This window comes from Aplidium turbinatum, chromosome 15, assembly GCF_918807975.1.
Source record: "Aplidium turbinatum chromosome 15, kaAplTurb1.1, whole genome shotgun sequence".
NCBI classification, from domain to species: Eukaryota; Metazoa; Chordata; class Ascidiacea; order Aplousobranchia; family Polyclinidae; genus Aplidium; species Aplidium turbinatum.
This window is the reverse complement of record NC_137486.1, coordinates 2,445,371-2,461,494: the sequence shown is the minus strand read 5'-3', so window position 1 is coordinate 2,461,494 and position 16,124 is coordinate 2,445,371. Positions and strand designations below refer to the sequence as shown.

At 39.1% G+C, this 16,124-nt stretch overlaps 1 protein-coding gene across 1 annotated transcript; it reads left to right on the top strand.

Annotated features, from left to right (window-relative positions):
- The first annotated feature begins 8,970 nt into the window (after positions 1 to 8,970).
- Positions 8,971 to 15,403, top strand: LOC145784188 (GTP-binding protein Rhes-like). The gene is made up of 4 exons (XM_082595955.1): positions 8,971 to 9,102; positions 11,835 to 11,972; positions 12,419 to 12,555; positions 14,006 to 15,403. Coding segments are annotated over exons 1-4 (1,071 nt in total). The 5' UTR covers positions 8,971 to 9,100; the 3' UTR covers positions 14,800 to 15,403.
- The last annotated feature ends 721 nt before the right edge of the window (positions 15,404 to 16,124 follow it).

The window sequence follows — 16,124 nt, the reverse complement described above, 5'->3', positions numbered from 1 at the left end:
AGACAACCGGAAACAGACATTGCAGTCGGCTGCAGCGTGGGTCAGGTGTACGTCGGAAGGCGTAGACCGATGCATAGCGCTCAAGTCCGCTTTCCCGCAATGCAGGATAAAGATAATAAAACAAACAACAAACAACCATGAAGCCGGACTTCAAAAAGGACCACCCAAGCACCATGATCATCATCGACTGCATTGAAGTACGTCTCGAAACGAACTATAAAAGTACGAACACTGCAAAGGCATTAGTCATTAGTGAGAGTTGATCCAAATGGGGGTAATATGTTTGTATTTGAGTTGTACACTGGTAATGTGAGTGACAAAGAAATATGTCAGAAGAGTAGATTATTTCACCTTTTGAAGCAAAAAATAGCTGCTAATGAACTGCACTTTATGATGCTGTTATGGCCGATAAAGGGTTTCTTGTAGAAAAAGACTTAGCCTACATGGTATTGGTCTACATTTAAATATCTCACCGTTCCTAGGTAGAAGGCCTCAAATGAGTGAGGACGAAGTGTTGAATGAACGAAGTATTGCACGCAATCTCATTCATGTAGAGAGGACCATAAAAAATTCGTCAATTTCACATCTTCGACAGGAAAATACCAGTGACTATGCTTGGTATCATCAATGAAGTGTGGTTGGTTCGTTGCATATTATGTTATGCAGAATGAAATAAAATGTTGCAAGACAAGGTGCCACTATCGTGGTCCATAATTCCCGGTCAAAATGCACAAGCTTTACAATGGCCGTCCTAAATTGCCTTTCCTAGTCTGTTAACCAACACTATGATTAAAACGAACAAGAATTGAAGTGTACCGATAACCTACAACAATTCATAAACACAAAAAATTTACTTTCACCTGCCATCGACCTCACGCTTGCTTGCAATAACAAGAAACGCCTTCATAAACCGTAACAAACAAGCGATTCTCAACCCTCAGACTCCACGTAACTCAAACGTCACGCTCTGGTGATTTTGAATGTGCAAAAGGTCTATTGTAGGATTTAAAGCAACCTCAGCCAAAATATGACGTCATAATTTCTCTTTGTTCTTTTATAAGATCGCAACTGCATTGCTTGCAGTTCAGAGCTGCCAAATACAGAACTTAAAAAATCATAATACTTTTTAAAATCCAGAAATTATGAAACTTCCAGTCGGTAGGATTTATAGAAAACATGAGAAAAAACGTGAAATTATTAAAAAAAAAATACTGAAATGTGCAGGGGGTGCTGCAGTTTTGCAGTTTCTATGGACGAGCCGCCACTGCCTGGTCTAATAACTCCACGGTCATCAACTTGGCAGTAGCCTATACGAAAATACAGGCAATAAAACGTGCAACTAAAGTAAACAAGGCTGACTTAACTTTAATCTACATTTGTAGACCTGTCAGTATTCTAATTATACTGACCTTTGTGACCTTTTGGTCTTTCGCTGCCATCCTTGTTGTGCGAAATATTTGTGTTTTTGTATATTGTTGTTTTTTTCTTTTTTTTTCGCCAACAAAACAAAAATAAACTGAACTGAACTATACCATAAATAAACAGTCAAATTGAATCTTTCTTGCACCAAACTTGCCCCTATGAAAAAAACTATAGCCTACTCACCAGACCAAACTGGGCTTAATAAGCGGATATTAACCGTTGCAGTGGCGGCTCGTGCCATGGAGCTGCAGAGCTGCAGCCCCACCTGAAAGAAAGAGAAGAGAGAAAATATGTTTTCCTCTGTGTTTGTCCAACCCGGTTACTTTTTTCACTTAAGAATTGCGGATAGGAAATTAAAATATTAAAAGTTTCGTTTGGCAACAGCGACGTTGGGCAAACTTGTCTGCAGTCCGAGATTCTGGATTTCAAGCGCTCTGATTGGCTAAAAAATCACGTGATTGCATCCACCAGTAGAAGATGAATCGTAGACTATGTCACGCATGATTGCGTCGACCAGTGGAATACGTTAAAGTGCCTACCGTTACGGACAATATCTGTACAAATCAAACGTCACATAAAACCGTTCAGGTCTACTGAATCTGGGCGTCTGACGTAATAGAATATTACTAAAAAATAAGCAAAGATTGCATCACCTTTGTCACACCTGTTGAAGCATTACATCATCGTTAAATCTTGAATTACGAGATATGATGTAAGCCAAATTCAACAGGTGTTTGAATAGCTTCATAATGCTTATAATTATTACGTCACAGAAGCTGCTTACGTGCGTTTGAAATATTGCAATCTATTCTCGTCATTTTAAAATTGTTGCTTGAAAAGTTGGTCGCATATTTAACTGTTTTGCTTAGTGCTTGCCAGCTGGACGAAATCTCCGTCTTTATTTCAGTAATTTGTATTGTAGTGACAAGTTTTAGTGGCGTATGGTGTTGCGTTCCAATTTCGACAGCCTTGCTATTTTTACAGAAATACAATTCTTGAATAGACGTTTTCAGAAGAGTGTTTCCTTTCGGTCATTGCATGCAGACGAACGAACGGATCCGGAAATCTTATGTTACAATTTTCCCATGAAGAAATTATGGTTTACCGTTGTGACCAACCACCTAACCGAATAACTTTACAGACTTTTTAAAGTTAATTTTTATTTCGTAGAATAGCGATGAGCCATGAATGTAGAAGTGTTAACTGTAGAGTTAGGGTATTCAACAGGTTATAGGAAGTGCTAGTCCAGCCTAGGGCATCTCAAAATTACTTGAACATTGTATGCAACGGCTAGGCTAGTCAAGAGTAAGCTCAATACTAGTAAAGTTTGTTGCCAAAGCAATACTGTCAGTTTTTTTTTATAATTACATCAACTTTTTAACAAAGTTTGAATGCATCGCGGCGAACTCAGCGACGGGCTTCGCCTTCCGGACTATTTATTGCAGCCGCACTGCTCACAAACAGCACCAGCCGCCACTGAACCGTTGGATCAATAAGCGGGGACTACTGATATAAAGTTTGATTAAATGACGGACAATACCGAGGCATAAAAGTCATGTGAAGTTTGAAAGGCATTTTAAGAGTTTTTGGACAACTTTAGAGTGCATTTTATCGTATAGTTTAATACAAAAAGCTGGCTTTCAATTTTGTAGCAGTACCGCAGTGCACTATTTGCATTATTTTGATCAAGAAATATTTATGTGTGAAACTGCTAAAATCTGAAATTTTATCTTCTCATGTTGATCACGTCATCGTCATCGAGCGTCTGCTCAAAGAGTTGCAACAATAAAATAATAAGAAATTTTCTGGATCACCTAAAATTAACAAATCAGGCTATTCTGCTAATCACAAAACAAAAATTCATTTTTCATGACCGGACTTCTACGCTTCACGCAGACGCAGCTTTACTATTTACACCAAAAAGACTCCATTCATGCATTAAACCTGTCCGAACATAACCCAACCCGTTGTTACACTTGCTCTTGCATCGTATTTCATCAATGCTGCTACAGGGAAAATATATTTCTTGGGCGAGATTCGCACCAAACATACAAAACTGTCTTCAGCATACAAAAACGTCGCACGAAAAATGGCGCATGTTTGTTTCCTTTTACCATTCACACCAGGAATAAAATTTCTGAAAATCAAAGGAAACAACCATGCGCCATTTTTTGTGCGACGTTTTTGTATGCTGCTGAAGACAGTTTTGTATGTTTGGTGTGAATCTCGCCAAAGAATTTGTGCAATCTAGTGGTTTGGTTGTTCACAGAATGTATACCATAAACGTGTTTGAGTCAAAAACTTGGTTGATGCGACTGTTATCTTTCAGGAGTTGTGCGTCATCATATGGCAACCTTATTGGTGCAGTCTGTACCCTCTACAGGCGAACAACAAGTAGCTATTGGATTAAAAAACTTACAATATTGCCTTTCATATCAGTTTTCAAAAGCAAAAAAATATTTCGGCATTTCTCGTCAGTTCTGATTCATTCATGCCATTATGACGTTGTTACATGAGGAACTTGGCTATGGCAACTAGGGCAAATGTCGATGGCTTCACTTTGATCTTGGGAACAAGCAGCAAGCGTGTAGATTATGACGTTTATTACCACTTGGCACAAACAATGCCTCTGTCTTGAGAGCATTTAGTACGCACTCGTGCAAAATAATTCCTGCAACAAACAACAGCAGCGCAGTGGTCTGGAAATAAGAGGCCACGGTTTTGCATCGATGACGTCAAGACGTGAGATGATGTTTCTGCTGGGGTCAGTGTTTTTGAGCATGATGCCTGGAACCACCTGCAAAACACAACGCAGTAAAAACACTTTTTGCCTAAAATGAATTTCTTTATTGATGACGTAGTGAGTTGAATCATAAACGTTTGCAGTGGGAGAAGTGGCCTACAGTAGTTAAGAAACCAAGCCATTACTTTCTTGTGAGAGTGAAATAACATTTGCCAGTTAGATTCTAGAACAGCACACAACAAGCTTACATCACAATAGCATACAATTCACAAACCTAAAAAATCGCTAAGTACGCTCTGTGTTGAACAATCAGGGCCGTTGAGAGATGATACTTTGAGCCCGGGCTTACTAATGAGATCATTTGGCCTCAAATGTCATCGGATCAAATACATTTATAAGAAAAACTTATTGTATAATCTAAAGAATACACTGTAGTGTCTGTTCCCTGGCCCCTTGAAAAGCTTCCGGCCCCTAAAATTATCCGGGTCCAAAAGTACCTCCTGGACCCCCTGTAAACACTACTGTCAACAACTCAATCTGATTAACCAGGACCAGAGGAGGTCACAGTTACATCACAGTTCCAACTAGGAGGAGTTGTTAAAGCACTGGATAAGCGAGCAGTGGCGCACGCAGAAATTTTTTCAAAGAAAATTAAAAAAAAATTGCATGAGAGACCATGTTAAACTATGGAAACCTACACTTATTTAACGGCAGTAGCAAAAGTAGGCCTGGCAGGCCACAAAACGTACCGTAGGTGTTTATTTGCGCTAAAGAAGGCTACAAGATGGTCGAGCAAGCTTCATTAACGGTAAGCTACGTTTTTTCATTAGAAATTTGCAAATTTGTTGATTAAGTCCAACAGATGTTTGTAGGTATGACATCTTCTTTTCTTACAATTTCAATGTGATAACAACCCACAACCTAAAATAAGAACGAATCTGAAATATAAGTACGGTACAGAGTTTTAATTTATCGCGACCTTAAACACACATCGTGCAAAGTTTTTTAAAGTTTTTAATGACACTTTGATAGAACTGTATTATGATTGTAAACATGGCCATCTAAAGATACGGCCTGATTTGTCACATTTTGCAGAAATTTCCAGGTTTTTCTAACTTTGGTAAATGATTTTTTCAAAAACTTAGATTTTTAAGCATTCTTCTCTCTTTTCCTCAGATGACACAATAGGTTTTAACATCCTCACATGTTGAAAAACAAAGAAAATTTGATTTCGAAGATTTTAGTCAGACTGTTAATTTTTCAATAACAGTCTGATTTAGCGTTTTTCAACTTATTTTGTCTCATTTGCTACTGCTTCTTCAAGGCAACAAAAAAGTTTTATGTCATTAGGAAACCGCAAAAAGTAAAAACATCTCAAAAAATGTCGGTCAAACACTAGCAATAGCCAGTAGCTAGGCCGCATCTCCAGGTGGCCATGTTGTAAACGTAAACAAGTTTGACTAAAAGATTTTTCTTTGTTGCTATGTTTCATTGGAAGCAAACAAACCTACCTCATTTTACACTTTCTGGAGAAACAGCATACCATGGCTTTAACTCAGCAAGTACATTGCAGCTACTGTCAAGTCAGCAAATGAGATTAGCTTGCTCAGTTCGGACGGCTTGGTCATCGCTTGCTAAACTGAATTTGCTGACTTGTGACATGCCAAGTTTCGGGTTTCTCTGTTGTTACTTGCTCAGTTTCATCATTTTTTAACTTCAACCACTTGCTGAAATATTGTTAGCTCAGTTGTCACTTGCTCGCCATTTACTCAGTTCACAACTGCTGACTTGGAGGAGGGAGACTCAATCAAACGGTTGTTGACTTCTATTTGGATTTCCATGTATTGTCCACTTAATTAGCCGCAGAGATGTCTGTCGGCTTCGTTGAGCAGACGTTGTATAAGCAGCATGTGGACGATTGTATAAGCAGGTACGTATAAGCAGGTACGATCAGACGTTGTATAAGCAGGTACGATCAGACGTTGTATAAGCAGGTACGATCAGACGTTGTATAAGCAGGTACGTATAAGCAGGTACGATCAGACGACAACTTGTCAACTTCTTCAAATTAAAAAAAAAGTTTAAATCAGTACTTTCCAGCCGGGGAGGTATTCCTCTCCAGGAAAGAATCCAATGCGTTCAGGAGTGGAATTGGTACTTTATAATTTGGTCAGAACGAACGTTGAAATTCTTTCACGTTGCCATTTTCGATTAATTGTATTAGTTTGTATTTTTATCTAGTGGGTGGTATAAACAAACAATTGATATTGAAACACAAAAATAACTTGATTGTATCCAACAACAAAAATAGTAAAGCAGAAAAATGTTTAATGATAAAACGGCTGTTCTGCTGACGCTTGGCTATAGAAAGATCAATTTGCACTTCACCAGCGTGGGTCTAGTTCTAAGTAGATTTGTTTGTACCTGAAGACTCTCTACCGCTGCTTTCGCGTTATCGATTGTTATTCGTACTTATTGTTAGTGACGTCATAATAGCGACATGGACATCAAATAAAACCAACAAAGGTATCAGTCGACACGGACCCGGATCCACCGAGCGAGCGCGGTCAACAATGGTGGCGTCCAAGTCAGTCAACAATCCAATGTAGACCAGGGTCGTGCGGCAATTTGCATGAAGTACGGCAGGTTAAGAAAAGAAATTTATTTCAACAAAAACTTCAGTTTCTTGAAAGTACCGAGTCAAAGATTATGAGAAAGAGTTTTAAAAATTATTTTGCTTCTTCTACCATCGCGCGTTATGCATTGAATGTCGCAGCAAAGTGGAGCCTAGTGCTCTTGGTTAGGTTTTTACTTATTATCACAGACGTTCACGTAATCAAGAATTTCTAGGTACGAGATACAAAACTATCTTCTCAGAGTAGGGGTCTTAAACAAAAAAAAAGGTGGCTTTTGATCAAAAATGCTTTTTGTGACCTTCTCAGATATAAACAAATGCTTGTTTAGTAAATTTGAGTAGTAGGCCTAAGTGAAGTTCAGTGGTAAGCAGCAAACTTAAACTTTTTAACCTTTAATTTTACGAAATTTTTTATTATTATTTTTAATAATTAAAAAAGTCAAATTTTCTAGACTATAATCACAGAAGCAAAGTCAAGGTGGCCTGCAAAAGATGTTTGGAATTTAAACCTAATTTATTTCTTTAAACTCAAGCTCTAACCCGGCTTGAGAAACCCAACACAGCTTACAACTCAGCCGATGCCTTGTTGATACATATATAGTAACGTCAGTTCACGTTGAAGTTAACATACGATCAATTCAAATAGCATATGCAGTTTTGAATTAAGAAGCAATTAACAAGTATACGTTGTGAGGACGTAAAATATGATCGTCCAATTAGCCTACGATTCTGAGTTTGTTCTCAAAACTTAAAAGCTAAACGCAACGAAGGTGCAAAACAAACTGCCGGGAATTATGATATGAAATTTTCGAAGGCTTTTTCAGTCTGAGAATGGATTTAACGTCAATTGTGCTGCCTCATCACATGTGTGTAGGCCACCGTGATGTATGTGGCCTTGGAGTTAAACCATCGTATTGTTGCTGCGGGAATCGGCTCAACTGTGGTAGTTTGTCTCACTTTGTAGCAACTCTTCACAATCACATCGTAACTATTTATGGCCTTTCCACGAATGCTGCCGATGTACCTCACTCTCAGCGTGAGGGTCGTACAATTTCAAATGATCTTTTACAATGTATCATCAGATACAAAATGTCCATGAATTTACTGAGAATTTCTTTCTCAAAAAACCTCATTTTTTTTAAGTGCAGTGTTCGTCATGTACTGATAATTCTCCAGTGACCCGGATGAAAAGTTGACACTCGCCCAAGGAAATGTACAATGACGGTCCAGTGGAGCGAGACAAGCCTGAACCGAACAAAAAAAAGCGGCTTTGAAACTCTATAAAACACAATGGAAGACAGCAAGCAGTGTCAGTCTCTGGATATTGGCATCCAAGGAATGCGAACGGCCTATCCGCCACTGCATGAGCGGCGGCTGAATGACCAGAGTGGCGTGATAAGAATCCGGTAGATAGAGCGGAAAATAAAGATTTCTGAAATGCAAAAAGTTAAATTGCACGCTAAGTCAGGGAAACAGCGATGAGATTAAAATTTCTTTATAAGTTCGAGCTGATGCTACAAGTATGATCGCAGCCTACCTGTAGGCTGCAGAAAACGCAATGAAACCATGCAAGTCATATTGTGCTCTTGGTACAACTTTAGCCTCTAGAGCAGGGTTTCCCAAACTTTTTTGGGCCACGGACCACTAACTTTTCGTAAACTACTTTTTAACTGCAACGAAGGTGCAACAAGTAAGATTTACGATACTGGATAACAAAAGCTTTCGAAATCATTTAAGTTGTAAAGAACTGCGGCAATTATCTTTGACAGGGTAGGCTACGTACTGTACAACGTATATGTGTGACTTTTTAATTTCCTGTCATATCGCCACGTACTACCTGTGCAGTCGTCGTGGACCATCAATGGTCCGCGGACCACAGTTTGGGAAACCCTGCTTTAGAGTCTACTCTAGACTCTCTAGAGTCTAGAGGAACGCTGCATTCTTCCACAGAACAACAAACAAACATGGGTCGTGCGTGGATATTGGACAATCATGTTATGGCGCTCAACAAAGCAAATCTTGTGGAAGGACAATATCGCCCTCCCTCAAGCCATTGCATTTTGGTGTTTATTGCTGTTTCTAAAATAAAGGAGATCTCACCAAAAAATGGCTTCAAAAGGGCAAAAAGAGGACAGTGAACAGAAGTATACTTAAAGATACGAGCCTTTGTATGAACTTACCTTTAAATATTTTTTTTGCAGAAAAATATTCTAATTTCGTAACATTAAATTTTGGCAAATTGTTTTTGTGTTTGAAATTTACAATCTGTCAAAGACGCCTTCTTGAAAGATATTAACACAATGTAAGTAATTGATGTTTTCATTTTTATGAAGTGCTGTTCAGCTCAGTGTGTTGTCAGAAGGACCATAGCCGCAGGAGAGTAACACGTTTTTTTGGGCGAGGAGCAAACAAAACTTGCCCAAATTTTTCAAACTTTGCCCACATTTTGTCTCTGCAAATATGTTTTCAAAAACGCAACATTAACTCATAATTTCTGAGGTAGTGCAGTCTAATAACTCCACAGGCATCAAATTGGCCGTTCAACTAAAGTAAATAAGGCTGACTTAACTTTAATCTACATTCATAGACCTGTCAGTATCCTATTTACATCCGAATAAAATACAATGGTTTATTAAATCTATAAACAGTACATCTATAAACAATGAAGCAGCCACAGTACATAATCACAAGCACTGAAAAAAAAACGACCCAAAGATTATAACAACTTCAAACTCAACTGCATGAATTGAATGGAAAAACAACATAACACTTGTCTTTATGTTTGATCGTTGTTGCTATAATACTGTGTCATAGATGATAAATACCTGAGCATGTAGGAGTGGCAACGACAAACAGCAGTTTATACAAAAACATGAATATTCAAAACACTTTTCATAAAGCGAGGGCCACGTATTAAAACGATCCACCTGCAATGCGCCAGAGGACGAATGTTTGGCACGGAGCGCTTTTGTTGTAGTGGCTCCCGATAGCATGTTGTTAGGCAGCATCTCTTGATAGATGTAGAGTGCATCATATTTTTATGCATTTGCTGAACTTTTGGTTGAAGTGTGCTGCTGAAAAAAGAGTGTGTGTCGTGTGTAGAGAAGAATTCTAGAGCAACTAAATTCTTCTTGTTTATTGTTTAAAATAAAGGTGTAGACTAGCATATTTGAAAAGGCGTTTACAAACCAAGTTTGAACAGGCGCGGTTGGGAGTGCTTGCGGAGCTTGGGCGCGATAACACGCGACTTCTTTCCATTACGCCTTAAGAAAACAAACAGTAGCAATAATATTATTTGTTTGGGCTTGCCAAGCGCATGATAACATGTTGTTATATTGTAGTTTTGTCAACTTTTCTGCAAATCTTAGTTGCCAACAAAGCACACAGTAAATTACACGACTTTTAACTTAGATTTAAATGTTACCTCATAAAGTTAATGTCTTTCCGCAGTTGAGTATTAACTTTTTAATTCTTGTACGTGCAACAGAAATGACGTCAGGGTTCTCAATCTCAACACAATAACGAGATTTATGAAAGTTTTGCAAGGATTTTCACTGAGGTATACTGCTACATTGCCCCGTCATCAAGTTAGCTTCACATCGATTCGTTTAAATTATTCAAATATTATCAGGGTTCGTTTTAGGCGTTTTTTGGTCTTGTTAGAACATTATGACAAGCACGCAAGGCGAGGTGACATTGATTGGTGGCGCAGAGTGCATTTATTGATTCGAGAACCTGAGGAAATATTCTACAAATCGCATTATGCTTGCCGGCTCGTGATCATCATTGGCTTGTTACGTCATAATCAACGCAGAAAGCAACTGGATGCAACGAGAGCGCTTTCTCCCGTGACAGCGCGAAGGAAAAACAGACTGATTACGCCACTCGAACAAAACAAGACATCAACCTTGACGACTTCACCTGAATTAGACAGGGGAAGCCCCCCTCCATTCATGTGTTGGTCAACATTTTGACATCGAAAACATTAGTTTCGCCAAGCTACAATAACACATTATGACGTATAGAAAACATGAATGGGGCAAAGTTGGGTCAAATTACCGAGGATTAGAAAAAAACAACTTGCCAATGTAATTAAGTCAATATGTCGTTAAACTATGGCGTCAGGGTGTGAACGTGGCACGCTTCTTTGTAACAAGATTATTAAGTTTGTTCAACCCATGGTATATAATTTAATGTTCTTTTGATTAAATTCTTTGTTAATGTGCCGAAGGCTCTGTTACTTACAACCCATGTAGCGCCCACTGCAGTTTTACAGCTAAAAATGCATTTATATACTTGGTTTTTGAATCTTATGGGTGAAGTCATCAATTTGAAAGCTTTTGTGGTGTAAAAGGTGCTTGCTATGACTTATGGTCGGCTGCAAACGACAATGGGTTTGATCAGCAGTGACAAGCGACAAGAAATTAATCTAAAAACGAAAATAAAAAACTTTAATTACCTTCAATTCAATTTATTTTTCTTTGTCGGAAAACAACTGCAATCAATGCACAATGTGCCAAATCACGCTCAAAATTTTAATGATGGCACCACCAACGACCGAAACAATGCAGCCTCGTGTCTAGAGTCTTCTTCTTATCCACGAACTTGTTTGGTCGCCGGAAGTTTGTCAATAATGTTGCTGGTGCGCAAATAAACAAGTTGCTTTGGAAGGGTAGATCGGATCATTGACTCGTCAAGCACGTCACAATGGACTTGTTGACGCTTTACGCAATGCTGTTTGTGATTGTTTGTTTTATTGTGAAAATAAGTCTTTGGCGAATGTAGCGCTTCTCGAAAAATAATCTTTGTGGAAATTTGCTTCTCTCGTTTGTTTAGGTGCTTTGCTTGTTTACATGTTCAGCAATATGTTCAAGTTAATTTGTTGAGACAACAATCACTGTTTCTGGTTAGCTGGGTTTCTCGCTATCATGTTCGCTTTCAAAACCAGTTGATTGGTCGTTGAACTCGTTTGTTTGCGAACAACCGGAGCCAGTCAAGCGTCAAGCCGGATGTCATTATTGATTTTTTTTTCAGGTCATTCGAGCGTAACGATCAATCCACACTCTTCCCAATTGCTGTCAGTGAAGAACGCAAGCTGAGGTTGGTTGTTCTCGGAGCATCGAGATCAGGGAAAACCCAGATCATGTCGCAGTTCATGGGGAAGGGTTTCAGGTAGGATTACTTCATTGCTGCCGGGATTACTCGAGCAATTTGGTAAGCCAAATTGGTCGTGTGAGCTACAGCCATGTAGCTTTACTACCCAACTACCTGCAGCCTAACTAACCAAACAAGTATTCATACATGTTTAAATCCTAAGGGTTTTCCACCTTTTCCCGCTTATTGAGACGCTGGTATATCGCTTATTGCAGTTGAAGCCATCTTTTACGTCCCAAGGACATTGATGAGAAAGAAATGACATGATTGCATAGGATGTGATATATTTCCATTTGATTCAAACTAGGCATTGTCATTACATGTGTCAATCACTGTGATGGTTAGAAATAAAGGCAAACAACTGGTGACGTCATTGAAATCAACTTAAAAATTACGCATGATTGACGTCTTTATCTGACCATGATAAAGGGTTTAGTTAAAACACCAGATCTTTCGTTTCACAGTGACACGTACATTCCATCCGTGGAAGAATTCCATCGTAAAATCTACACAATTAAAGGTCGCACATACCAACTCGACATTCTGGAAACTTCCGGGATGAACTCAAACCAGATAAACCAAAAGATAACCCTCATGTCAGGTGAGAACGTAGTTTTGATGTTATGCAATGCGCATCCATGAAAAACAACTCTATTGTCAAGAATATAATAGCTTTACACATCGAAGCTAGAGGCAAGCGAAAGGTTTTTTTGAACCCAATTCACTGTTACTTTCGAAAGTAGACTATATCAACACAAGCATGTGAAGTGGGGAACAAAACCACTGGCTTCCAGGCTACTAGCCTACTACCACCGAGTGTACAAACGTGCAATCAAATTGGTGAGATAGCCTGCACGAATAATTGTCGTACTATATTTGCATGAAAAAAATGCGTCTTTTCAACCAACTCGGCTTTATCTGAGAAGGTGATTAGATACTAGCCTGAAAGATTTCTCAACGACACAAACGAATCATCGCAAAACGATTTGTACGTTTATCTATGCTAGAAACGTCCTTTCGATTCAACGCGTAGGTGTTTTCTTTTTGGAAATTTCAATGATTTTCTTTTGTATTTTTAATTTTCAAAAACAAAACAGATCAACGATGTTGGACGGCAGTAACAAGTTGTGTATTCAGTTTAGCAATTGTTGCTCCAACGTGTTCGAAATAAAACAAACTTTAAAATATTTTAAAACAAAATGAAGCTTCGTGAGGCTCATCGAGATCAACATTCGAGAACATCAAATAATAATTAATTAATCCATCAGGTGAAAAATTGCAAAGGCAGGCTGAGTGATGTGCAGACTTATTTATTGCACAATGTGCAAGGCTGCTAGCAAGATCGCGAGAAAACGACCACCTGTTAATCTTCCATTATTTGAAGTGCGCCAGTCCATGCCGACACTTTGTTTACAACATCTACCAACAATAGTGTCCAGGCTTTCATTCAAGTGATTGTAAATAAACCTCATTGCAGCAGAATAGCGCCTCTAGTAACCAACCCTCTGAATATCATCCCAACAGCTAACCGACGTCATAGTGACGTCATGTTCAGTCGCATCTTTAGGATGATTCGAAAAGATCAAAAGTAAATTAAATTTATGCGAGCAATACGTCGAAGCTTCAAAGACTGGGTTTAATGAATTATTTCTATAAGAGTAAAGCGCACCCGAAGGTAAAAGAGTTGGTAGAAATACCTGAACGTTTCAATATCATTGCTGCCGTGATTCCACAAAGTTTTGAGAAAACAAAATATTTAACTTACTCGCTATCCTGATTTTGTAGGCTACCTAACTCTACTATATACCCATTTAATTTTCTTGTCTGTTTTTGCCCGAACATATTCTACTTCATACACCAACGCTTTACTATAATTAAGATCATTTGCTTTGCAACCAAGGCTCCAATATAGCTTAATATTTTTACGGCAAAACCTTTTAAATTACATGTGCAGCAACGTGTGTGTAGCTGCTGTAGCATCATTGCAAATCAATTTGACTAAAACCGTCTGGTCTAGAAAGATGATGAAAACGTATATTTTTATTTTGCAGGAGACGTTTTCCTCATTGTTTATTCGATCACAGACGCAAACAGCTTCGAAAGCGCGAAAGCGACGGCTAAGATGGTTGAGTGCGCAAAGCAAGCGCAAGCGAGCGAAGCCAAACAGCACAGCAGCAATTTGAGAAATTGGAATTGTCGAAAAAAAAGCGTATGGAGCGTTCCTATAACTCTGGCCGGAAACAAATCTGATTTGGAAGAAGAGCGAGTCGTAACTGCTGATAACGTGGCCGACTGGATGCAGAGTGGACAGGAATCCTTGGTCCAGACGCGGCGTGCTCATGTTGATGTTACGGCCAAAGATCCTGCCAGCGTTCAACGTCTGTTTGAAAAAGTGTTCTCTACCGCCAATTTGCCGATTGAAATGAGTCCAAACATGCACCGCAAGGTGTCGACAAGTACATTTTTAGAAAACACGTCAAAGGGGCAAGCTCGGCAACGCGACAGTGCCTTTTTTTCACGAAACCACAGTGACCATGATGGAAAGTTAAAAAGGTTTGTGAGACAGCACAGTCCTCTTTCTCCTCACCGCACGTTGGCTGCAGAGAGCTCATCGTCAAGTTCAAGCTCTTCGGACGATGTGAGTTCGCCACATAATGCTTTTGATGAAACTTCCGATGCCTTCGCAGTGGATTGCCCTAACCTATGCCGACCCAGCACTGCCACCGAAGTATCCATAGTGATGGACAAGACTAAGCATCACAGCCACTACATATCGAGAGAAACGTTTGCACCACTTCTAAAGCTGAGGAAGAGTCTGAGCCGAGTCTCCTCCAGTCACATCTGATGCAGTCCACCACCTACTGATTGTTTTGGACTGCTTATTATTAGTTTCACAGACATGCTGAGTGGTTGTCGTTGCTGTGTGTCAAAGCAAAAGCTCGGTTCCTCATGACATCATTTGAAATGACGCCTCAATGGTCAAGTAAACATGACGACAAAACTGTTTCCTAGCATCAACGATTGCTATTTTTACAAAGCTAGCCTGGGGCTGAAAGTGTTGCAGAAGTTGAGTCACAGGAGTATTGCTGAATTTTATGATGATATTAAGCTTGAAATATGTTAATTGAAATACTCGTTATCATTGTTTGTGAAGTTACCAGCAGCTTTAGTCCATGTGGTGTCTGCAACCATCTTTCATAGCTGGCGACTATACTGTGATGTTTCTTGCAATACTTTCGACATCAATTGCAATGCCAGTGTTTAATTGGAAATATTTATCGTCAGAGAGCCTCTTCTGAAGCTCAACTTTGACATTGTCTTGCATTTGAAGGGTTTTGTAATGGCAGCTTCATTTTTCAACAGCGCACGTGTGATATTCGCTATGCCTCTGCTCGCATTGACCTGCCTGAGGTGCGCATTTTTGCAATAAACATTTAGCGTGCGATAGACTATGGATTACACAAAGCAGTTTTCTGTTTCCATTGTTCAGCGGCTAAGTAAAGGTTTATTATTTGTTTGAATATTCCAATAGATTGTCATATTCCCAACCAAGGATTCATAGAAAGAACACCAAGTGTCCATCCACTTGTCAAGTGAAGAATGTGGTAAACATCAGTGCTGCCACATGTTTTTACACTTTTAGCAAAGCTTATATCTCAAAATATTAGTCGCTCACGATTTGTAATTATGTCATATTGCAGTGAGATTCTAAATCAGGGATGTCCTAAATTTACTGACAAAACGTAAACTAAAAAAATCACAGGTTTAGAAAATATATTTATAGCCTAAGGGAACGTTCAAATATTATGTAACGCCCTTTTTCCGAATTTTTGATCTCCCCTCTCCCCCATGTAACGCCAACGTAACGTTTTTTATCAACCCCCCTCCCCCATGTAACGCTTTTTCACCACGAATTCAGCACAAAAAAATACCATTCCGTACTCGAAAGCGTTACGTAACATTTTGCTTGGACCCCCTCCCCCCGATGTGACGCTAACGTAGCCTAACGCTTTGCATAAACCCCCCCTCCCCCTCGAAGGAGTTACGTAATATTTGAACGTTTCCTAAGCACATGAAAACTAGAAAAAAAGTGCACTCACGAATTTTATAGAACTTCAAAATCATGAAAACGATGTGGTCACACTTTTATTGCATTCAAAGCATCATTCG